At 40.4% G+C, this 24969-nt stretch overlaps 1 protein-coding gene across 1 annotated transcript in view; it reads right to left on the minus strand.

The window, feature by feature from the left end:
* Nucleotides 1–24969, minus strand: part of vwa8 (von Willebrand factor A domain containing 8) — a 76018-nt gene that overhangs the window by 47188 nt on the left and 3861 nt on the right. The window contains exons 3-19 of the mRNA XM_017470129.3: nucleotides 24446–24576; nucleotides 24189–24299; nucleotides 21737–21904; nucleotides 19233–19397; nucleotides 19108–19157; nucleotides 18915–19023; nucleotides 18715–18819; nucleotides 16200–16322; nucleotides 15814–15948; nucleotides 15449–15526; nucleotides 11322–11482; nucleotides 11099–11212; nucleotides 5532–5700; nucleotides 4837–4914; nucleotides 4310–4425; nucleotides 3230–3339; nucleotides 1516–1622 (exon numbers count right to left, since the gene is read on the minus strand). Of these exons, the coding sequence (XP_017325618.1) occupies nucleotides 1516–1622; nucleotides 3230–3339; nucleotides 4310–4425; nucleotides 4837–4914; nucleotides 5532–5700; nucleotides 11099–11212; nucleotides 11322–11482; nucleotides 15449–15526; nucleotides 15814–15948; nucleotides 16200–16322; nucleotides 18715–18819; nucleotides 18915–19023; nucleotides 19108–19157; nucleotides 19233–19397; nucleotides 21737–21904; nucleotides 24189–24299; nucleotides 24446–24576 (2030 nt within the window). The remainder of the gene's footprint in view (nucleotides 1–1515; nucleotides 1623–3229; nucleotides 3340–4309; nucleotides 4426–4836; nucleotides 4915–5531; nucleotides 5701–11098; nucleotides 11213–11321; nucleotides 11483–15448; nucleotides 15527–15813; nucleotides 15949–16199; nucleotides 16323–18714; nucleotides 18820–18914; nucleotides 19024–19107; nucleotides 19158–19232; nucleotides 19398–21736; nucleotides 21905–24188; nucleotides 24300–24445; nucleotides 24577–24969) is intronic.

The following is a 24969-nucleotide window of genomic DNA, read 5'->3' on the forward strand; positions in this document are numbered from 1 at the left end:
ATGCAATACGATTCAACTATATTGAGATTGCTTTCTATTGACAAATCTCACTGTAGTTACTAAACAATTCATTAATATACTGAAAATATACTGAATTAAATGCTTTCAAAGAAATGTCTGAAAAATAACCTGGGATTTGTTGGTGGTGGTTAATTAGTATCAACTTTATCAATTACTACCAGTGTTAACTTTAACTACAACAAAACTAGCAAGTGTTGTTAATATGATCCACACTGTATCAAAATCTAAATGTATCAAAACTCAGGAATAATATGGCACATATTCGCCCTTTTCTTAAAACTGAATCTGCACCGTAATCATATAGGGGTCCTTGGACATTTTTAATTTTTTTTTTTACTCTGGAAGGGGTCCCTGGATGCGAAAAAGAAAGAGAACCTCCGATTTATGCTACATAAAAAGACTGCAATTACTTTCTAGAGGAAAGGCACACTATAAGCAGCTTTCTAAATAAAATAGACATATTAAAGGTACAAAAGGTGTACCCTTGAGGGTATTATCCCAGGAAAAGAATAATTTATTACCACCTTTTGTTTTTTTTTGAGAGTGTTGGATACTGTATAGAGCTGTCTGTATTTTTAGATAACCCTAAAGCACAGTGTTATTTTTTTTACAAGGCTACAACATGTGCAAACAGTGCATTGATGTTCTGTGAAGCCAAAGTTAGCTTTCAACACATGCAGGACGCAGAGGCTGCCATATCTAAGCGACATGTCCTCATTTTAGTCTCAGTGGTGGGCTCTACTCCTCTCCTGAGCATGCTCGAAAGACAAAAAGCAGGCCATTCAGAAGTGGGACAGGGAGGAACTTTTTCCCCATCTGCCTTTTCCTTGTCCTCTAACAGCACAGCAGGGGAGCGTTCTCAGAAAGGGAGAGGGAGTATCTAGGTCAGGTCAGAGTTTTTTTTTTCTCCCCCCTCACGAGGATGGCCTGGCACATTTACAGGGTGGCATTATTAAAGCGTGAAAGCAAAGATACTGAGAAAATTCCATGCAGCATATCCAATTTTGTGATCATATATAGCTTGGCAATACGGGCAAGGCTTGTTTTACATTAGAAAGAACTTGTGTAATTATTTGTAATTGTGATGCATAGTTCGCACAAGCACACTCGGCCTCTTTATTATCAGTCATAAAAACAGCACCTCAGCACCTTTTTAAAAAAAAAAAACTATGTACGAAAGCAATTAATCATCTAATATACCTTTTAAAAAAATTATCTAGACAAGAGCCTATTGATTAACAGGCAATTCATCACAGAGTAATATTCCCAAGCACCTTGTTCCTGCTTAATTGTCCCTTAGTAGCAGAAAGAACAGAAGGTTTTACCCCAAGTGCAGCATTAATCTTGACAACCAGCTAATCATTTCAATACCTGAAGTTTACTGGGATAATAATAGGTTATGAAGACAGTAAGGTGTCTTAAGGCCTGTTGTTAGTGAGCTGCAGCACAAGAGGGTAATGCTGTACACTGGCAACGGTGTGCTGACACGCTCACCTGAGTGTTCTCATAAAAAAGTACATCGGGGACCTTCATCTTCTCATCAGGGCTATAGACAGGGGCGGAGACCTTGCCTATGGTGAGAACTCCGTCTCTAATTGTGCCTGGCATTAACAAAAAGATGGAGATGAATGGAGTGTGAGAGAGAGAGAGAGAGAGAGAGAGAGAGAGAGAAATGATGAAAAAAAGGAAGTGGGAGAGGGAGACCTTGAGGAAAATAAGATCGCGAGCACAGCAGGCAAGGGAGACAAGATTCGAGAGAGAAAAAAACAACACTGCTCATTCAACAGGTCCATCCATCCATCCATCCATCCATCTTCTACCGCTTACTCCTTTCAGGGTCACGGGGAACCTGGAGCCTATCCCAGGGAGCATCGGGCACAAGGCGGGGTACACCCTGGACATGGTGCCAATCCATTGCAGGGCACACATTCAACGGGTGTGATGACCTTTTAGCTCAGCGCTTGGAATTGCCATCGGTCTTCATCCCTTACTGAGGCCGTCAGAACGACTTTTAATGTTCACGTATTTATTACATTTACATATTGTAAGGCAAAAAATAATAATAATAATAATTTAATAGACCATAGTGTTTTATTTTTAGTCAAGAAAACTAGAAAAAAAAAGCATTTGTTAGTTGCTTAAGGTGTCTGAAGAAATATACTTAATTTTAATTATAAGTCATAGATTTGTTTTCATATCAACTTTGAAAAAAATGTTTTTACTTCATTTTAAACATGCTAGCAGTTAATAATTTCCAAAAGGCACTTGTAGTTGCTCTTTTTCTGTGGCTAAATCGCAAATGCAATCATGGTATACCCTATGCAGTGAGGATGTATAATGAATTGGATACTATTTGGGAGTCAACCTAAACTTTGAGAGGTTTAAATTAAAAAAATTAAAACAGTTATAAAAAAATAAAATAAATAAAAAATAAAAATAAAAAAAAAGATTGCTGACTTTTTCCAAGACTAATGCTATGTCTTTATTAATTCCCTATTTACTTTACAGTGCACTATTTGGGCCATTTTATAAGAATTTTGTAATGCTGTCTGTACATTAATACAATAAAGAGCTAGATTTCAATCTAGATTGAAATTTATAATTTGTATATCACCGTAATAAAAAAAATCTTAAAAGCAATTAAGCCAGTGGGTATATCTATATCTATCTATCTATCTATCTATCTATATATCTATATATATATATATATATATATATATATATATATATATATATATATATATCTGTGTGTGTGTATGTTTTTTTGTGATATCAGATTATCACAATCATGGAGCACTCACTAGTTAGTGTTATCTAAATTCAGTCTGGTGTCTCTTATACTTCCCCCAAAATAGTAGTCTGTATACTCTGTTAAGCCTACATAGAAAACAGTGAATGAGTGAGCAATTTCAAACATATTGTCTTTGACGTAATTTAAATTCTGATACAATTTGACAGCCTATCACATACAATACAATCTTTTTCTACAATCTATGCTTTTTTTGGCAGTACATAAGGCATTTATAATCAAATAGCCTGAGCTATTTCTTGCGGAGAGAGTTCAATTAGCTAAAAGAATGCTATATATGCTATTATTATTATTATTATTATTATTATTATTATTGTTATTATGCTATTATAACTAGAATGATAGTTATAATAAATAAAGATGATCAATCACTAGTGTGCCATGTACAGTGTAACTCACAGGTGGTGTCTTGCTTTAGCTCTCTATTTTTCACTGGATCAGTCCGCTCGTCTATCGAACAATTCGCCAGGGTTTTCTGCAGAGAAGAGCGTGCCAGGCTAGGGAGGAACCTACGTAGGGCAGAAAAAAAAAGAGTCTCAAATAAGATTTGAAAATAGTTTAATATGTATGATTTGGATGTTTCCTATTCTTCTATACCTGCGTGGCTTCAGGTAGCTACTACACACCTATATTGATGGTGGGTATTTGTGGGTACATGGGGGCATATTATAAATATACTCAGCAAAAACAGAAACTTTCCCTTTTCAGAAGACTGCATTTTAAAGATAATTTTGTAAAAATCCAAATAAGCTTTACAGATCTTTATTGGAAAGGGTTTAAATGAGGTTTTTCATGCTTGTTCAATGAACCATAAACAATTATTGCACATGCACCTATGGAACAGTCTTTAAGACACTAACAGTTTATAGGCGCTAGGCAATTAAGGTCACAGTTACAATAAGTTAGGACACTAAAGAGACCTTTCTACTGACTCTGAAAAACACCAGAAGAAAGATGTCTAGAGTTCCTGCTCACCTGCGTGAACATGCCATAGGCCTGCTGCAGGGAGGCCTGAGGACTGCAGATGTGGCCAGAGCAATAACCTGCAATGTCTGTAATGTAAGACGCCTAAGACAGTGCTACAGGGAGACAGGAAGGACAGCTGATCGTCCTTGCAGTGGAAAATTACATGTAAGCATGTGTCCCCCCAGACGTGATGGAGAAATTGTAAATGCCTTGGTGGAAGAGTGGAGGAACATCTCACAGCAAGAACTGACCAATCTGGTGCAGTCCATGAGGATGAGATGCTCTGCAGTACTTAAAGCAGCTGGAGGACACTACATACTGACTGTTACTTTTAATATCGGACCCCCCCTTTGTTCAGGGACTCATTATTCCATTTCTGTTCATCAAATGTCTGTGAAACTTGTTCAGTTTATGTCTCAGTTGTTGAATGTTTTTATGTTAATATACAGTTACACATGTACATATTTACATAAACCAATATAAATATGTGATTATGTGAGATATGAATGCTACCTAGATAAGCAGGCTTTATTCACAGCATGAGCGATGCTTTCTTCAGGATACTGAGCCAGACGGCGACAAATTCTCAACAGCTGCCTGGTGGACAATGAAGAAGCCAAAGACTGGGCCTGGATAGAACACAGAAATACACACAGAAATGCCACAGTGTAGACGGACCAAGCAGTAAAATAAGTTACGGTCAAGATTCAATCAATGGCAGCAGTGTTTCTTTTCTTCCACAATTTTTGTAATTATCCAGTTCTTACCTGATATACGTACCACTGCATTATTTACATACCTTTTCACCACTGGCAGTATGTGTGTGGCACTATTCTATATTGTACATAATTGCACTTATACTTGAATTAATATTATTGCATTACACTTATATTGATTATTGTGTTTTATTTTCATTGTATTATGTTGTATTATAACGTATTTAATCGATGTGACACTGCACCTAAAGAAATTCCTTGCACATCTCACACATGACAAAGATTCTGCTTGTGATTATTGGGAGATACTGTATAGAATCTTACAGTTGGGTCGTTGGTGCTTCTCAGACTGTGGGTCAAATGCAGCAACTGTTCCACGGCTTCTTTTGGAACATTTGGAGTCTGCAAGAAATATATGACAGTGCAACAATTTAATTTGGGCGCAATTCCACTCAGTAACCATTTAAGTAGTTAAACTGGAAGCCCGTTCTGTTTTACTGGTTGATGGTAAAGTATAGTGAAAACTTCATTAAAGCATGAAGAAGTAAATCTACCAGCAAAAGCATAAAAAAGGCAAACAGAATGAATTTAAGCATGTAAGATTTACACAAGAGCAGTGTAATCCTGGACAAAATCAGTGTAATCTTGTGTCAGCAAAGCAAATCCGTGCCCAAGTATAACAGATTGAGCGTGGAAATGAATTTGGTTTAAAACCAAAAGAAATGAATGACAGCAGAAGGAATCCTGCTTACAGATTAAATTTGGACTTTTGGCAGTAAAATAACGCCATGGAAATATAGCAAGCGCCGTTCTGCATGCTCTACACATTGGCAAACCTTGGCAAAGGCTGAATGAATGGGTGTACAGAATAAAGGCATGGTGGGAGGAGTCCCCGAGTGAGGGTGAATGTGGAAAACAAAGCTGAAAAATAAACATGAATTTGGAACATTTCTCTGTAAGCAAATACAATACAATGTTGAATTTGACATTGCTTGTAGAGTCAGCGACTGTATACAGACCATTCCATGGATAACTGCCGCCTCCTCCACCTTTGCAAGAGGTCTGACTGAATGGAAGAAGAACATGGTGAGGAGCTCAGGGCTGAGCCACTGCTGAGAACTGCTGCCTGCCACTGGTGGCTCAGCCAAAGCGATAACCCGGAATGAAGGATGGATGGGAAAGATACGCCTGTGTGTAGAAGGAAAGCAGCAGAAGGATGATCTAGTCATTCTTAGGCAATTAAGACGCAATATGAATTATACACAGGTTTCAAATTCAGTCAGTGAATGTGCCAGACATACATCTCGCATCATACTGCACCGTACTCCTGCATGTCTCTAAACATACTGCACCGTACTCCTGCATGTCTCTAAACATACTGCACCGTATTCCTGCATGTCTCTAAACATACTGCACCGTACTCCTGCATGTCTCTAAACATACTGCACCGTACTCCTGCATGTCTCTAAACATACTGCACCGTATTCCTGCATGTCTCTAAACATACTGCACCGTACTCCTGCATGTCTCTAAACATACTGCACCGTACTCCTGCATGTCTCTAAACATACTGCACCGTACTCCTGCATGTCTCTAAACATACTGCACCGTACTCCCCCATGTCTCTAAACATACTCCACCGTACTCCTGCATGTCTCTAAACATACTGCACCGTATTCCTGCATGTCTCTAAACATACTGCACCGTACTCCTGCATGTCTCTAAACATACTGCACCGTATTCCTGCATGTCTCTAAACATACTGCACCGTACTAATGCATGTCTCTAAACATACTGCACCGTACTCCTGCATGTCTCTAAACATACTGCACCGTACTAATGCATGTCTCTAAACATACTGCACCGTACTCCTGCATGTCTCTAAACATACTGCACCGTACTCCTGCATGTCTCTAAACATACTGCACCGTATTCCTGCATGTCTCTAAACATACTGCACCGTATTCCTGCATGTCTCTAAACATACTGCACCGTATTCCTGCATGTCTCTAAACATACTGCACCGTATTCCTGCATGTCTCTAAAATGGTTCTCACCAGTAACTATATGGCTCAGTATGGTTACAAACGCAAATCCAGAATTATTCAAACCCTGGTCATGTACCTGTGTCTGTTCCTAGAATTTGGAGGGTGACTTTTGACAGGCATGACTCATAAAATACACTGTATGCCCAAAAGTATGTGGACACCTGACCTTCACATCCATTTGTGGGCGTTCCCCAAACTGTTGCTGCAAAGGTGGAAGCAGAGAATGGTCTACAATGTAACTTTAACTATAGCATGAAGATATCTCTTCAGTGGAACTAAGGGGTCCAAGCCTGTTCCTGTACTGCACATTTGCCAATAATTTATGTGCCGTGTTTTAATTGTAGTAAAATCACACAGATATCCAAGTGCAAACTTGGCCAAGTTATGTTAAGACACACACACACACACACAAAACAGTTCTAGGCAGGGTGTATAGCACCACAATTTTTCACCATATGTGTTGAGCAAACACAGTGACTAGGAAGCAACAGTTGAATTTAGTTGAACAGTTGAACAGCTGAATTTAGTACTTTATTCTGAGATTCAGTCAGGCTAATAATCAAACACTACTGCTTTAGTGTTCCTAAAGGCTGACATTCGGCTTTGATGTCCTCAGGCATAAAAAAAAACAAGAACAAGTACATGTCCGTGTAAAGTATTTCTTTGTCATAGCTGAGTGTTTGCAGCTGACAATACTACTCGTGGTGGACTCACATTTCCTCGTAATCGCATTGGACAGCTTCGTCTATTTATAAACAGAGGAGGGTCCTGCATGTAATACACGGAAACTGCAAGTGACAGAGGTAGGGGGCGGAAAGAAAGTGAGACACAAAACTCCTCACTATTATATCATCGTCGATGTGACAATCGCCTCCTGTTGCCTAGCAACGCCATACTATCCCCTCATGCCTGAGACTGGTCCTAATTGCGTTTCCTGCACATTTTGCTGTGTTGCAATGGCAACACACAGGTGCAGCACTAACACGAATGTCAAAAATGATGAAGCACCGAGGAGCAGATTTCTCTAAACCTAATCTCGAAACCTTTCTCTAATCTCCGGAATGAAAGATTTGAGATAAGTGAAATTACTTTAATCACAAATAATGGAACTAACTCGGTATAATAAATCTAACAAGGGCTTGAGGCACTGTAAGCTGAGGGATCTGGGAGCCTTCAGTGTGTTCTTTTAATCTGAAGCATGGCATTAGGTCAGTCTTCTCTCTGCCTCTCTGTCTGGCTAGACAGCCCAGCATGGGAGGTTCATTCATTAACCAGGCTCTAAGGAGTGATATGTGTGTGTGTATGTGTGTGTGAGAGAGCGCACGTGTACGTGTTAATTAAGAGCAGCACTGGAACCACATGAAGTAGAGTCTGGGATGCCGACTCGAAAGACAGGAAGAGGAACAGGCTTTATTTCAGCCTCAGACGGCCCACCGCAAACATCCTTCCTGCCCGTCTAGGTGAAGTTCCAGCAGCAGAACATATCCAGTGCCGATTCTGTGGGCTGAAGGTTTATAGCCTTCCCTCAGTGATGAAATGTGGAGAAGTCGCAGTAACGACAGAACTGTGATAAGTCCATATTAACGTCAGATTTATTTTTTTTAAATAACAACATGAAGATAAGTCTTTCTAATAGGCCAGAAGTCAAATCATATAAACATTTTGAATTGTTTGATATAGAGAACCTCCATTTCCAGTTCAGTCCACGCAGTAAAAATTCGACTGAATAATAATAACAAAAGCAAATTGTTCAAACAATTGTCCAATATGATAATGTAGCATTCAAAATAGCATTGCGGGAAAGTTTATCAATCTATTTATCAATGAGTCGTGTTGCATCACAATTAATATTATTTTATCTAATGAACACAACAATGTGGCGATTAAAGCATAAAACAGTAGCACTCCACCAGCAGGTCATTAACTCCCCATTAAACCAGCTGCTGCACTTCTGAACCATTTTATATTTCATATCTGAAGTAAAAACAGACAAATAACTCGCCACCCATGACACCCCTATAAACTCAACCCTCAGTATAAAATAAGCTCGCCTTTCTGGTGTCAAGCTTCCTGTTATTGTGGCGGGAGATGAAAGCGCCCATTGTCATGGAATGAAATGCATCTCGTCGAGAGTCGTGCTTTAACCAGACACCAAGTCCTGACTTTCATTTAGAGCCCAGGCCTGAAAAACAGCCATTCTTAAAGTGGATGTGTATTTAATTGCTGGTCAGAGACAGACGCTCTCTATGAGGGTGATGTCAACAGGAGTTAATCAACACCTCAGACATGGCTCTGTCCTTTCAGGCAACTCTGAGCTGTCAGGACAACTCAAAACGCACTCTGGTCTATGTGCTCGGTGCTTCAGAAGAAATAAAACATGCAACCGTGACAGAAACGGAGGGAAAAAAAAAAAAAAAAAAACACAGGATCCCGATCAAACTAAAAATGCTCTGAAATTTGATAAATCTATCCAAGGAGGAATAGCGTTAAGTGATTTGAGAAAGGTTTATTACTAATTGAGAAATGATAGAAATTAACAATCTAGATCCAATCTCATTGGATCTTTATCACTGGGTAGCACGTCACATATTTATGTTTCATGGTCAATACTAGCAAACTTTATGAGGCTTTTATAAATAGGCTTAACAGGTTTACCCTTCAAGTGTATCGGTCTTTAATAATGCACTCATTTGGAGCCTCATTAGGATCTAAGAATGACCTGATCATAACGATTTAAGCTATCCTTATTTAACTGCTATTCTTTATCATTTATTTGGTCTGTGGCAAAAACGTGATTATATAGGACTAAAGCACAACCGGTTATACTGTTATAGTAAAATAATCAAAGATGGGGTGATGTAATGTGGCCTGTCATGAAGCTGTTAGTATCCCAAAATGGGGAATTTTCTATTGTGTTTTATTCCTCTTATACCACTGCAATTTTTCCGCAATCATACTTTTTAATTAATTAAAGATAGACATGCCATACTTTTAACTGTTTACAGTTAAATCTGTTGTTGTGTAATATCCGTGAGACAAAATAGTTCCGGTTATCACTTGAGTGACAACAGCTATAAACCGCTGTTCTTTCACCAACTTCATTTTATTCTTTCTCTTGAAGTTTGCAGATTGTCATTTTACTGGAAGTGCACTGTCCTGAAGACGTTCCTGTGGTGTAAAACTTACAGATACCTTCAAAACTCCTTCCATAAATCAGTCCCACAAGGATTTTCACGATTACAGAAATTAACGCAAAATCAAGCAATCTCTGCAATATTCTGAGGAGCTTGCAATTTTTCAAAACGACCGCAGATTTGGGCCAAGACGAGTCATGTGACATCATCACAACGCCCTCTTCGATTCACGTGCGTCAAACATAAGTACAGCTGAAAGGTCTCACTTACCAACAAACATCACTGTGAAAGACCGTGCAAAACGATTTCACCAATCCGATTAGTTTCCTGCCCCCCAAAAATCACAGAACTCTCTGCAAACTGCAGCGCAAATTTAGAAAAAAGATTGACCAACAATCACCAAAAAAACCCCAAAACCCAGCGATATCCTGTACGGACGGATACATATTAAATAAATGTCTTCAGAATAGCAGCAATTGTACGTCTTCCTTAAATAACTACTCTTTTTTGAACCATTTATTAGAAGGGTTAGATTATGTGGAAAATCCAGCCTTGTGAATGCACTGTTGCTATAGAAACAATAAGGTATTAGAATGAGTGCGTTAATCTAAATGTGAGGTTTTAGTCCGAGCTACTGTTATAAGAATTTAATCAACACCTTTTGTCTAATTGGGTTCGAGAATTCAATAGTGCTGTAGTATAAAGTGAAATAAAACATTATAAGAAACTCCAGTGTTTTTGACTGGCTGAGTGAATGAATATCATACTTCAAATACATTTTACATTGTCATGCTATTTTGAAAGGAAAACACAGGTATCTAATGTATGTCGCCTAAGAGAAGTCTACAGTTTCCAAAAGTATCAAATAAGAATCTCATTCAAAGTTAAGCACTCTCGGAGGTGTTAATTAGTATGAGCTTAAATGAGTAAATTAATAGCCTTAAACCAAAGTCTCCCTCTCTCTCTCTCACACACACACACACACAAAGAGAGAGAGACAGAGCGAGTGTGAGAGAAAGTGCATGAGAGAGAGAGAGAGAGAGAGAGAGAGAGAGAGAGAGAGAGAGAGTGACTCATTTCCTCATAACACCTTGCCACTGACATCATCACATGCGTTAACACAGGCTGTTGTTCCCATTGGAAGGAAGCATGTAAGCATGTATGACTGTCTGTCAGGTAGAGAAGCAGTGGAACACAGAACTGCAGAGTTCACACCTTCCTCCTACAAGCAGCACTGAATATCATCTGCAGATCTGACTGAAAACCAATAACGTGTGTTGGCCTCCATTCGTTTGAAATGAAATCTGATTGCAAATCATAAGTGTTTTTGTCAGAATCGTGCATGTCTGTAGCAACATTGTAAGGCATCACAGGCATGTCGGGCTAGGATGTGGATTGAGATACCTCTCCTGCAGCTCACGATCAGTGAGCTCGAGCTCTTCTTTCATGGCGAGGTAACGGTCCCACCTCAGTAGCCGAGTTCCATCATATAGAGCCAGCTCTCGGTCATGCAGCAGCCTGCAGGGAGATCACACACATTTCAGTCACAGCACCACCTCTATCTGGATTTTTTTTCTTTGCTGATCAAAAAGCAATAAATAAACTAATAAGCGCATATTGGGCTTGCCTGGACAGCACAGCCAGAGTTCCCAGGTTAACCCGATGGATTCCGTCCAGCAGCACCAGCTTGCCCTCCTGAGCTGCACTGACAAGCGGAGAAGCCCTCCAGGCCGTGTCACCATTAGGCAGCGTGTAACGCTGCTGGAGCAGATCCCGCGCTGTCATATCCTGCCACACAGACACATGCACATTTGATGAGTGAAACCATGTGTGCAGCAAAACCAAGCTGCTTTAAAGAATAAGGGAGAAAAGAACCCTTTGTGCTATTTTCCACCAATATCATACAGCACTAAAAGCTCAAAATTATCCGTAATAATTTGCCATTTTGTTGTTAATTTAACAATTGACAGTCAAAACATATAAGTGATTAAAATCTGTTTGTGCCACCTTTAGCGGCAATAACTGCAACCAAACTCTTCCGATACTAGGATTTACTCCTATGCTTTGGGTCATTGTCTTGCCGATTAATCAAGTTGCGCTTGAGTTTCAATTTACGGACTGAAGACCGGACATTCTCCTTTAGGATTTTCTGGTAGAGAGCAGAATTCATCTTTCCCTCAATTATTGCAAGTTGCCCAGGCCCTGAAGCAGCAAAGCATCCCCACACCATCACACTTCCACCACCATGCTTGACCGTAGGTTTGATGTTCTTTTTGTGGAATTCTGTGTTTGGTTTACACCAGATGTAACGGGACCCCTGTCTTCCAAACACTTTCGACTCATCAATCGACACAGAACATTCTCCCAAAGGGTTTGAGAATCATCACGGTGTGTTTTGGCAAAATTCAGACAAGCCTTAATGTTCTTCTGGGTTAGCAATGGTTTTCACCTCACCACTCTTCCATGGATCCCATTTTTACCCAGTGTCTTTCTGATAGTGGAGTCATGAACAGTGACCTTTACTGATGCAAGAGAGACCTGTAGGTCCTTTGATGTTGTCCTTGGCTCTTTTGTGACTTCCTGGATGAGTCGTTGCTGTGCTCTTGGAGGAATTTTGGAAGGTTGGCCACTTCTGGGAAGGTTCACTACTGTGCTGAGTTTTTCCATTTGGGGATAATGGCTCTTGATGTGGTTCTTTGGAGTCCCAGAGACTTTGAACTAGCTTTGTAACCCTTTCCAGACTGATGCATTTCAATCACCTTCTTCCTAATAATTTCTGGAATTTCTTTCAGTTTTGGCATAGTGTGATACTGGGTAAGATCTTTTAACCAACTTCATGCTGTGAATAAGTTCTGTTTAAGTGTTGATTTGATTGAACAAGGTTTGCAGTAATCAGGCCTGGTTGTGTCTTCTTCAGCTGAACCCCATTATGAATGCAGTTTCATAGATTTGGGGAATTAGTAACTACGAGGGCAAATACACTTTCATAACTTTTTTGCTTCAATAAATAACACTATAATTTAAAAACTGTACTGTGTGTTACTCAGGTTGCCTTTGTTTTATGTTGTACTTCGTTTGAAGATGTAAAACTATTTAGTATGAGATATGCACAAAACAGAAGAAATCAAATACTTTTTCACAGCACTATATAAAGAACATATATTAAGAGAGAAAAAGAAAGTAGTGCCTCCTAGTATGTCTTTCCTAGGAAAATTCGGCAAATTCAGGAAATAACAAAAAGCTCAGTTACATAATGTTATACATCTCACATTAATGCTACCAGGTAAATATAAAAACTTTTTTTTTAACATGTAAAAGGTCACACGAGGCAAATTACAGCACATTGCCATGGGGATTAGTATGTACAAACACTATTTCAGCTTCATACTGCAGGCTAAATCACTACATGTGAAAAGGGACTAACAGGGCGCTATGGAAACGAGAAACGAGAAATGAGAAAAGACTCAACGGTTTATGTGATGAATTATAGCAGAAAAATTCCTTTCTTTCCCCGGACGCTGGGACCCCTGACCTGCACTAGCTAAAAATATCCACAGCATGATGCACAGGCTGCTTCCTTTTCCTGCTTGCTTCAGACTGAGCCAACAAATTCCCAGCATTCCACAGCTTTACACACAGACTCACTTAACCGCACACATACGCGTACACACGCGGGCACCAGACATTTACTACCTACGGCAATAGTGCTTACCCTCTGGTTCTCTTAGCCTGTGCGACTGGCTTTAACACAACAAAGTGATATATTCACACGCTCTTTAGAGAGAGAGAGATGGGGGGGGGGGGGGGGGTGTTTGTGGGTGTTTTTTGTGTGTGTGGGCGATGTGTTAAATTACACATAGCATCTTTCAAAGGAGATGGTACGCTTTCCAAGATCAAGGACTACGAATGCTGAGGATTTGAGTCTTGAGTTGATAAATGGTCCAAAAACAACTTGTTGAAATTGCATAACATGTAATTATGATTGAACTCAGTGTTTTAAATCAAAACACACACTGCCTAGTCACAGTAAGCAATATGACAAAAATATCATATCACGATTCTCGAAGGCCTTTCTACGATACACGACATGTATCATAATATGCAGGTTTACTCATAAACTGCCTGCAACATAGAGTTGTATCAAAACTTTTATAACTAATAATTATACATTTGTTCAAAATAAACTATTAATACATTTTAAGTACAAAATTTTAACATCACACCAGCTGCTTCCCGTCAGTTTTTAAGAATTAAAAACCGGGATTCAATTCCCACCTCCTGCGTGCGCGGAGCTTGCATGTTCTCCCCGTGCTTCAGGGGTTTACGCCGGGTACTCTGGTTTCCTCCCCCAGTCCAAAAACCTGAGATGTAGGCTGGTTGCCATTTCCAAATGGTCCATAGTTTGTGAATGGGTGTGTGAGTGTATATGCGATTGTGCCCTGTGATGGGTTGATACCATGTCCAGGGTGTCCCCTGCCTTGTGCCCCGAGTTTTTCCCCCTCTTGTTTACATAATTCGATTAGGTGTTGAAGTAGTGCTGTATTATATGAAACAACAGCTCTGAGACAACATTAGAAGAAACAACAGCTCTGTTTCTTGAACTGAATGTTATTCAGAGAAGATAACAGACAGTCCAAGATTCAGGGCTCAAAATAGAAAAGACTCCTGATCTTTTAAATGTAGCTATTTAGGGGTGTTTTTGTGTCTGAAAATAATATTTTTTAAAAATCTTCCCTGAAATCTCTTGCACGAGTCTATGGAAATGCCAAAGTCAGAATCAACCAATCAGAGGGTCTCACTGTCCTTCCTCCAGTTTAATTGGTGGACAGAGTTGGATGGCTGGGATGGATGACCTCAGAGTGCACGACCTCTGGCAGGATTGTGCTGAGGCTCAGTGGGCTGCTCTCTGAGCCAGTGCTTTGGTCTGTCCAGCATATACAAACATTTCTGAGTAAACAGCTCTGTCTACAGCTGCAGCTCATGTGCCAGTAACACAAATACTCATCCATAAACTCTGAGGAGAAGCTCTACATGCCAGCAATGTCCAAAATTCAAAGCAATTTTCCACCTGACCTCTAAAGGTTATTCATCATCCTATCTGTCTATGTGCCAATCTTTTGGAATACAAACCGTTCAGAGCTTTAACCCTCACAAGCAGGACACTGTAATCAGTACTGAGCTTCATACACAGCTAATATGGCTTGAATAAGGCTGGGGTGTTGTGCTCTATGATTCTTTCCCTCATAAGGATGTGTGCTGCTGCATTCCGAACTTGAAACAAAAATGACTTAAAAGTCTGGAACACATTAAAGCAATCCGATTTAAACTTTAGCGTCATGCAGGATTAAGCATACGTTGTTGATATATATTTTAATATAATACGCAATGGAGAGTTCTTTATATGGAAATCAACTGCACAAAGAACCTTAACTGTAGATTATGGTAAATGGTCTACACTTATATAGCGCTTTTACCCAAAGCACTTTACACTGTGTCTCATTCACCCATTCACACACACACCAATGGTAGCAGAGCTGCCATGCAAGGCGCTAACTTGCCAACTTGGGTCAGTGTCTTGCCCAAGGACACTTCGGTATGTGGAGTCATGTGGGCCGGGAATCGAACCGCCAACCCTACGATTAGTGGACGACCCGCTCTACCACCTGAGCCACAGCCGCCCATTATGGGTTCACAGAAAAAAAAAGCTGTGTTTTTTCAAATACAGTATGTGTAGATAAACTATTTCCACTGTACCTGATAGAGCATGATTGGCTCAATGCTATACCCAAGCATTTCAGCAAACTCTTTGGCAATCACAGATTTGCCACAACCCTGTAAAGATACAAAAGAAAAGCATATGGGGATATATGTATACATGTTTATCAATCAGCTTGAGCTAATCACACGAATCAGACATTAGGTGAAACGAAATAATTTAGAGACACACTCCACAAAGCAAACTCAACAGGGCATGAGGAACCTTCCTGATCATTTTAATAGGCTGCTAGGCTACGGTTCTCTTTATTGTTCTTGTAGTTACACATGTCAACTCTGTAGTTAATCCGCTCTGTTGATGTGTGTAACCCTGTCTGCTGTGGTTCAGGAAGCTGCTTGTGTACCTTGGCTCCGATGAGACACATGTCTTTGACGAGGTGAGACTGCATCATCTCAGCTAGCAGGCGAGAGTGGGTGGAGGTGCTGATGAAAGACGGACTGCTGTCGGGTGACCGGGGGGGCCGTGATCCTGCTGGAACCTGTAGCGTTCCCATTACAGACAAAATGAAAAGCTTGGAGTATTGTTCTCTTACAATCATATCTATGTGAATCACATCTCGATCCCTTGCTAGAGGCTTATAACGTATCTTTACTCATCGCGTGCTCAGGCTTGTGCTAATGTTGAGTTAGTCTTGAATTAAGAGAGCGAGGGGAACTTACCTAAAGCTTATTTTCTGTTTTCACAGTCATTTACTGAAATGCATCAAGAAGAATTTTGCTGAAAGCTGACCTGGAAGGAAGTGATTTTTTCAGCAATGCTGAGGGTAACTGATGCTTCTCCTGTGTGCCCTGGCTCCACATGTACCACAGCACGGGGAGACGGCAGCTTCTTTCCGTCCATCAGCTCAAAACGCTACAGAGAAAGAGAGAGCGGGAGAGAGACAGAACATGGAGAAATCATCACTTCAGCATGGAGTCGAACAGTGCCAATATCTGTTTACATCTAGAGTGCTACTGTGATGAAGACAACATGAGAGAGAGAGAGAGAGAGAGAGAGAGAGAGAGAGAGAGAGAGAGAGAAAGAGGAGGACAGAGACACAGAGGGAGAGACAGCAAGGACAGAAGGACAAATATGAGGAGAGAGACAGAGAGACTCATCCCTCATCCAACTAGTCCTAACGTCTGAGTCACTGTACTACAACCCCACTAACACACACTAACAAACCACCATCACACACTAACACACCCTAACAAAGTAAAGACTCAGGAACAGAAGAATTTTGCAAGCCCAATTAGAATGAACCAGATTACCCAAACACTGAAAGTAAACTATTTGACCTACTTGGAAAACCAAACTAAACTCCACAGTAAGATGCAGTGTTTTCAGGCCCTGTACAGACAGTACACTGTGGCAGATTATCTGAACACGGTGACAGATTCAAAACTGAGAAAAACCTTGATGAAGTACAGACTCCGCGAGCATCGGCTGGCCATAGAGGCGAGCTGACACAGACAGCCCTGGCTGCCTCGAGAGAAGAGACTGTGCCAACAGAACTCACTAAATAAAACCAAGACAGAGCTGCACTTCCTCAGTGAATGCACTAAATATAACTACATTCGAACTGAACTGTTCTTCCCCAAAATTAACAAAATCATCCTCAATTTTAATTGCCTCTCTGACCCAGACAAACTGCCCCACTTATGAGGGGAGCACAAAGGGAGCTGCACACTGGCAACAGCACAGACACACACACACACACACACATTTGCCACCAGGTGAGGGACAGTGAGTGACGACGTCATTATATATATATATATATATATATATATATATATATATATATATATATATATATATATATAAAATATACATACATACATACATACATACATACATACATACATACATACATACATACATACATACATACATACATACATACACACACACACACACATATACATAAGGCGCACGGTGGCTAGTGGTTATCGCGTTCGCCTCACACCTCCAGGGTCGGGGGTTCGATTCGTGGCCCTGTGTGTGCAGAGTTTGCATGTTCTCCCCGTGCTGTGGGGGTTTCCTGCGGGTACTCCGGTTTCCTCCCCCAGTCCAAAGACATGAATGGTAGGCTGATTGGCATGTCCAAAGTGTCTGTAATGTATGAATGGGTGTGTGAGTGTGTATGTGATTGTGCCCTGCGATGGATTGGCACCCTGTCCAGGGTGTACCCCGCCTTGTGCCCCATGCTCCCTGAGATAGGCTCCAGGTTTCCCCGTGACCCTGAAAAGGATTAAGTGGTATAGAAGATGGATGGATACACACACACACACACACAAAATGATTCAACCCCCATTGCAAATCAGGTTTATTGTCAAAATGTACAAATTCAACTGAAAATGTAACTTATAATGACGTCTCCAGTTTCAAAATTATTCAACCCCTTCATGGCAAGCATCTTTAGTACTTAGTAGAGCACCCTTTTGCTGTTATGACATGCTGCATATGAGATGCGTAGCTTCTGGCAGCATTCCTGAGGAATCTTAGCCCATTTCTCATGAGCAATGGCCTCCAGTTCAGTAATATTCTTGGGTTTGTGTGTGTACCGCCTTCTTCAAATCCCGCTAGAGATTTTCGATGTGGTTAGGGTTAGTTAAGTCAGGTGACTATGGTAGCCCTGTAGAATCTTCTAGGACTTCTACTGCAACCAAGTCTTGGTGGAATTATATATATATATATATACACACACACATACACACACACATGTATATATATATATATATATATATATATATATATATATATATATATATATATATATATATATATATATCAATAGAACATACACACGTGCACACAGGTGTGAACAAACACACAATTCAGCTTTGTATTATGTTTCTATTCTCTGGGTTCTGAGTTTCTGTGCTTTTTTTGTTGTTGAATGTATGTACATTTGCTTCTATCTATATACTTCTGTACTTATTTTCTGACTTGTTCACAAAGTCTGCATCCAAGCTTTGGCAATACAAATGGTAATATTTATCATGCCAATAATGCAAAAACAAAGTGAAACAGAGAGACAGCAATGAGTGAGAGAGAGAGAGAGAGAGAGAGAGAGAGAGAGAGAGAGAGAGAGAGAGAGAGAGATGGAAAAAAATACAGACCGGGAGAGAGACAGAGGGACTGTGAGAGCAACAGAAACAGGGAGACAGAAAGACTGACAGTGAGACAGTTTGAGAGAGAGAGAGAGATAGTAGAGAGAGTGACACAGAGAGAGAGAGAGAGAGAGAGAGAGAGAAACACTTACAGTGAGCACACCCTCCACTGCATTTCGACCCTCTTTCCCCAGCATGGCTTCATACGGGTAGAGTCTCTGGAGCAGCTGCTGAGTGGACAGCATGGGGAACAAGTCCTGCAACAGTGGCATCACTTTTTTTTAGCCACTACCCAGGTCAAGACGCTGGTATACATCATTCCCCATTGGAGTGGGATCTTCTGTACACTCACCAGCACTTTGATAGCAGGTGGTAGATTGTCCACAGGAAAGTCAGGAAGACCCAGATTGGCAGATTCTTGTGAGCACAGAGTAGTAGCACACGACAGGAGCTGAGACACTCTGACAAGAAAAAGGAAATCTTTACTGTCCATCATTAGGCTGCCAAATATATCTATCCATTACATCTTTATACTTCCTCTTTACCTTTCAGCTTTCACATTTGGTCCAACACTGTACAGGATTTCGAGCTGATCCTGAGAAAAGCAGAAGTAATGTGAGCGATGTGCATTTCACTCAGTGCCGTAATAAACAACACGTCACCTTTGTACCTTGAAGGGAAGGTAGTAGACGTCTCTAGCCTGGAAGCGTGAGCGTAAGGGTGGATCTAGAGGGTTGCCCTTGTAGCGTGGCACAGGCAGCCCCAGAGCGATGACACGGAAATCCTCACTCACACGCACGATCTTCCACTGGTCCAGTTCTTCTTTAGTGTGCTCCTACAATCAGCACACGGCATGGGCAATTTACTTTACTCAAATTCACACTGCACGAGTCTCAGAGCACTCTTTTATACCCCAGGTGGAGTGCATTTATTTAATATTTCAGATCGTTTTATGTTTCTATTTCATTTTATGTTATTACTTGTTTCAAAATTAAACCAATTAGAATGATAGTGTTTCAATTGCATCCCTTCAGAGATATTTACATCATGCAATATTCTTTTGAATAGATTTAATTTTTATTTCAGTAAGTATTTTAATCATGTGTGCTGTGCTTGTGGATGTGCTGTGCCTCACTAGCAGGTCATAACAGCATTACCTGATTTCCTTTATAAATTTTGTGCTAAATGTTTTTGTCTTCTGCATTAGTGGGTCAGTAGAAATTTTAAACATGCTAAAGAGATTTTATTATGCCATTAAGGTTCCCGTGAAGTGCCTTGAAACATGGAGCGTTATTCGATGTGTTGAGGCAATTTCCCCTGAAACAGGAAGTCAAGGCAGGACATATCGAGTGGCCCCTCCCCCTTTTTTAAATAGCTAACAGCATTTAGCTTACGTCACAGCCCAGGCAAAGCCATACTTGACTTTTATTTTTACCGTACTGATTTTTATAATGTTAGGGCTGGGGCACTTCAGATTCTAGATTCTGTCCATTTGATTGGACAGAAAATCCGATGAGAACCTGAAGTGCAGAATGACGTATTGGTGGTAGAGAGAGACTGTAAAGTTTCAATGCATTTATCTTCTAAATGTTAATTTTGTCATTGTTTTGGCGCACACTAGCTTAGAGATAACCCTAAAGCGATCATTCACACAGAAATGAAAAATCTGTCATCGATTACTCACCCTCACGTCGTTCCAAACCCATAAGACTTTCGTTCATCTTCGGAACACAAATGAAGACATTTTTTACTTTTTTGATGCCTTTATGAACTTTTTGGAGCTTGAAAGTATTGGTTACTTGGACTGTAAACAGCGGGACAAAAATCTCCAAGGTTTCATTAAAAATGTCTTCGTGTTCCTAAGATGAATAAAAGTTTTATGGGTTTGGAACGACATGAAGGTGAGTAATTTTCATTTTCATCGCTTTAATGCGAAAATATTTGTACTAAAAGCCACAAAACTTCAATCTTGATTTCACAGGGACTTTAAAGAAAGATATTTTTAAATTGAAAACAATCCCTGAGACTGGAATTACCTGCCGAAACAGAAGATACTTGTAGAGATACTGATATACAAAAGTCTCAGGCACTTCTAATGAAAATCTGCGAAGGAAAGGTGCTTTCAAAATAATTAAATGAAACACACACACACACACACACACACACACACACACACACACACACACACACATACATACATATATATATATATATATATATATATATATATATATATATATATATATATATATATATATATATATATATACACACAAGTTTTTTTTAAAGGATGATTCGGAGAGAAATATTACTGTTTAAAAAGCATCTCAGGGAGATTCTTCAAGAAATCGGTTGAGAAAATGCCAAGAATACATTTATAGAAATTCTAGGCAAAAATGGTGTCTATTTTGAAGATGATAAAATATTAAATTATTTTGGATTTTTTTTCACAACATAATTCCCATAGTTCCATTTGTGTTACTACAGGGTTTTGATTTGACTTTATTATTATTCTAAAATGTGGGCGAAAAAATAAAAATCCATCCATGAATCATTTTGATTGCAACTGAATATGTGTGTCTGTGTGTGTGTGTGTATATATATATATATATATATATATATATATATATATATACACACACACACACACACACACACACATATATATATATATATATAAATATATACACACATATATATGTATATCCATCCAGCTTCTATACCGCTTTATCCTTTTCAGGGTCACGGGGAAACCTGGAGCCTATCTCAGGGAGCATGGGGCACAAGGTACACCCTGGACAGGGTGCCAATCCATCGCAGGGCACAATCACACACCCATTCATACATTACAGACACTTTGGACATGCCAATCAGCCTACCATTCATGTCTTTGGACTGGGGGAGGAAACCGGAGTACCCGGAACCGAACCCCCGGCCCTGGAGGTGTGAGGCGAACGTGCTAACCACTAAGCCACTGTGCGCCCCTGTTTATATATTATATATATGTCATATATCATGATATATTATATGTTTTTCATTATTTTGAAAGCATCTTTGCTTTGCAGATTTTCATTTGAGGAAGCTGAGACTTTTGCACTTTTGTTATGTATTTCAGTATCTCTTCAGTATCTCTTCACGGTCTATTGAAATCAAAGTTGTTTATGTTGTTATGACCTGCAGCAGTTTGTCGTAGCGCTGGGCCGACATGAGGAAGCGTCCGTCCTCTAGCTGCATCTCACGGTTCTCCAGCAGGTTGTTGAGGACAGGCAGCACGTTCCTTTCGGCCTTCTCCAGCCCCTCCAGAACCAGAATTCGGCCCTCGGTCGCCGCTCTCACAGCACACTGCACACATGAGACGGCTCAGTGAGCTCAGCTAACGCCGAGAACACATCTTCACCTCACCCTGAGCTTGCCATTCAACCGCTTCATTAGCTAAAGTAGTCCTCTTAAAAAGCTCACATTCGAATAACCTTTAATAAACACTACAATCATCCTCAAAAATCCAAGTAACTGTGATTTGATTTTAAATGCTTTCAGAATGAAAAATCAAGGGAAAGCCCTTTTTGTGATGCAGCTAGTTTACCCAAAGTCCAAAAACAGCCCATTTCTATTTTAAAACCCTGAATACGTGTGGCCAGACTGATCAGATTTCTGCAGTTATGACGATGCGACCGTACAAACATGTGTGTACTGGAATCAAACAGTCTCGCCGTTCTAGGCAGGAAATTCTAGGCTACTCCAGTGACCACAATACAAGTTGCCATATAATTAGGTGAACATGGAAGTATATGCCTAATTATGTGGAGAAAAAAAAGGGCCTACCAAAGTGTAGCCAGATGCTCTAAATTTAACTTGGGATCTATTTCCACCATGGACTATACAATCCCATAATTACTAGAAACAGTAGAGACCCAGGACGAGGAGGTGAGCTAAAGCCACACACCAGCTACGCCATGTGTTATCAATGAATCAGCGAATCAGACCGCCCTAAATGTTCCTTCTGATTAGAATATTCGTAAAGTGGTCGATGTCTTTATGACTTTTAAAGACAGAAGACAAGAAAGACCAGCGGTAAGGTGGAAAAAGTGATCTCATGGGAAAGAACTTTTCCTGGAATTCCTGCACTATAACTGGCCATTAAGCTCGTGATGGGATAATTGAGGAGAGCTGGGCACATGAGGTAACGTTCATAAATACTCCAAGTGGACAGCAAAGTTCCTGGTCTGCAGTTATTTGGGCAGACACTTTACTAAGGTCATGACTCAAAGCCTTTTCCTTACACAGGGAGAACACAGCGAATCGAAATCAGAAGCTTGACGCTTAAAGACTTGAGAGTCAGCTGCACCACTAACTGTCTTTCTGTTTGCTCTGGGCTCCGCAGCTGGGAGTTTAACTGATTAGATCATGCTTTCAAATGAAATCGTACATATCTTTGAAATGATCTTTCTCTTCCAATAAGCATTAACATCCAAAATAATACTTCCTGCCTGGTGATCGAACCTAAAGAGAAACTTAACAACATTACTGCAAATATTCTATTAACATACAGAGTCTACAGAGAGACATTTTATACACACAGCTGGTATATGGGTCAGACAAACAGCACAGAACCCCAGAGAGCCGAACAAGTTACTACTCCCTCCATCTTCACTCTCACTCTCTCATACATGAACACACCTTCCTTCTCTCACACATCCACCCACAAACACACACACCTTCACTCTCTCTCTCACACACACACACACCTTCCTTCTCTCACACATCCACCCACAAACACACACACCTTCACTCTCTCTCTCTCACACACACACACACCTTCCTTCTCTCACACATCCACCCACAAACACACACACACCTTCACTCTCTCTCTCACACACACACCTTCACTCTCTCTCACACACACACCTTCCTTCTCTCACACATCCATCCACAAACACACACACACCTTCACACTCTCTCACACACACACACACACCTTCACTCTCTCTCTCACACACGCGCCCACACCTTCACTCTCTCTCTCTCTCTCACACACACGCGCACGCACCACTGCTTCACCTTGCTGTTAGTCTGTGTTCAAGAAACAGCTCAAGCCCAGGAGACTGACGCCTCAATGGCAGTTTAATTCTATCCGTGTTATTCTTTAAGCATGTGATTAATTAACACACTGGTTAGAAGCAAGTAACAGCAACAATCAATAAATAACTAAAACTGGTTGAGGTCGTTCGCTTTAAGGAGCACTTTGAGCTTGAGATGATTTCTCGCACAGCGGACCTCCTCCTAACGGCAGACGTGACGATACAAACACTGACGTACCTTCGCCGGCTTTAATAAAAGAATAAACATCACAAATGGATGTGGACAAACACAAAAAGTCAGCAGATCTTGAAAAATCTAACCAGCAGTCAGTCTATCAGATACTGTCTTAACATACAGAACACAACGTGATTCGTTAGAGGCGGCCCCAAATACAGAGACTGAAAGTGCTGAGTACGTCAACGTTACTCTCTAAACTATATGACATGCACTGGGAGGAAAATTAAAGGGTGAAATACTAAGTTGGATACATCATAAAGGATTATAATGGACAAGAGGCATAATAACAAGCCTAAGACTTGGTACTTGCCTGGTCTATGTAGAAGGCTGTGCCAGAGCGGATTTCTCTGCGCTGCTTGAGATCAGTCTCAGTTGTGTCTCTCGATAGAGCCACGTACTCAACCTCTCTCTTCGTCAGCTCCTAGAATGCATGAGCAGCACAGGTTTCAAGCGCATGTATTTCTGAAATGAACAAAAGCTGGTGCATACTGAGAGGTCATTATTAAATAGCTTTATACAGAATAGGGATCAAATGAAATATTGGTGATTAGAGCTACACTGTGTTACCAGATACTGCATGGCAATGGAGCGGCGCAGCGGGCCAGGAGGACCGATGAGAAACACATCCTGTCCCAGCAGGTCTTTCTGCATGATCCAGCGAAGGTGCTGAGCAACTGTCTGTGGCATGGATTCTGTCACTGCACCAAACACGCCATGACAGCGGAATGCAATGGAGCAACGGTACAAAAAGTCACAGCAGGATTGGTTATCTATCACCAGTATTAAAACTGACAACAACAAAAAACTCTTTTAGAAGATCAAATGTAAGGGAAATGTCCCAACAAACTTTTTTTTTTCCTAGTTACAGCTACATACAATTCTTTGCTTACAAAGCTCACAAATGAATGACTACGTTTACATGGACAGCAGTAATGTAATTATTGATCTTATTCTGAATAAGACAACATTCTGATTAAGGTATTTACGAGTTGCTTTTAGAATACTCCTTTCATGTTCCCGTTTTACATGTTATAGAACATAGATCCATTAACAGCGCACGTCATTACGTCCCCGCGCCACGCCGTCCGACG

The sequence above is a fragment of the Ictalurus punctatus genome, chromosome 6 (assembly GCF_001660625.3).
Source record: "Ictalurus punctatus breed USDA103 chromosome 6, Coco_2.0, whole genome shotgun sequence".
NCBI classification, from domain to species: Eukaryota; Metazoa; Chordata; class Actinopteri; order Siluriformes; family Ictaluridae; genus Ictalurus; species Ictalurus punctatus.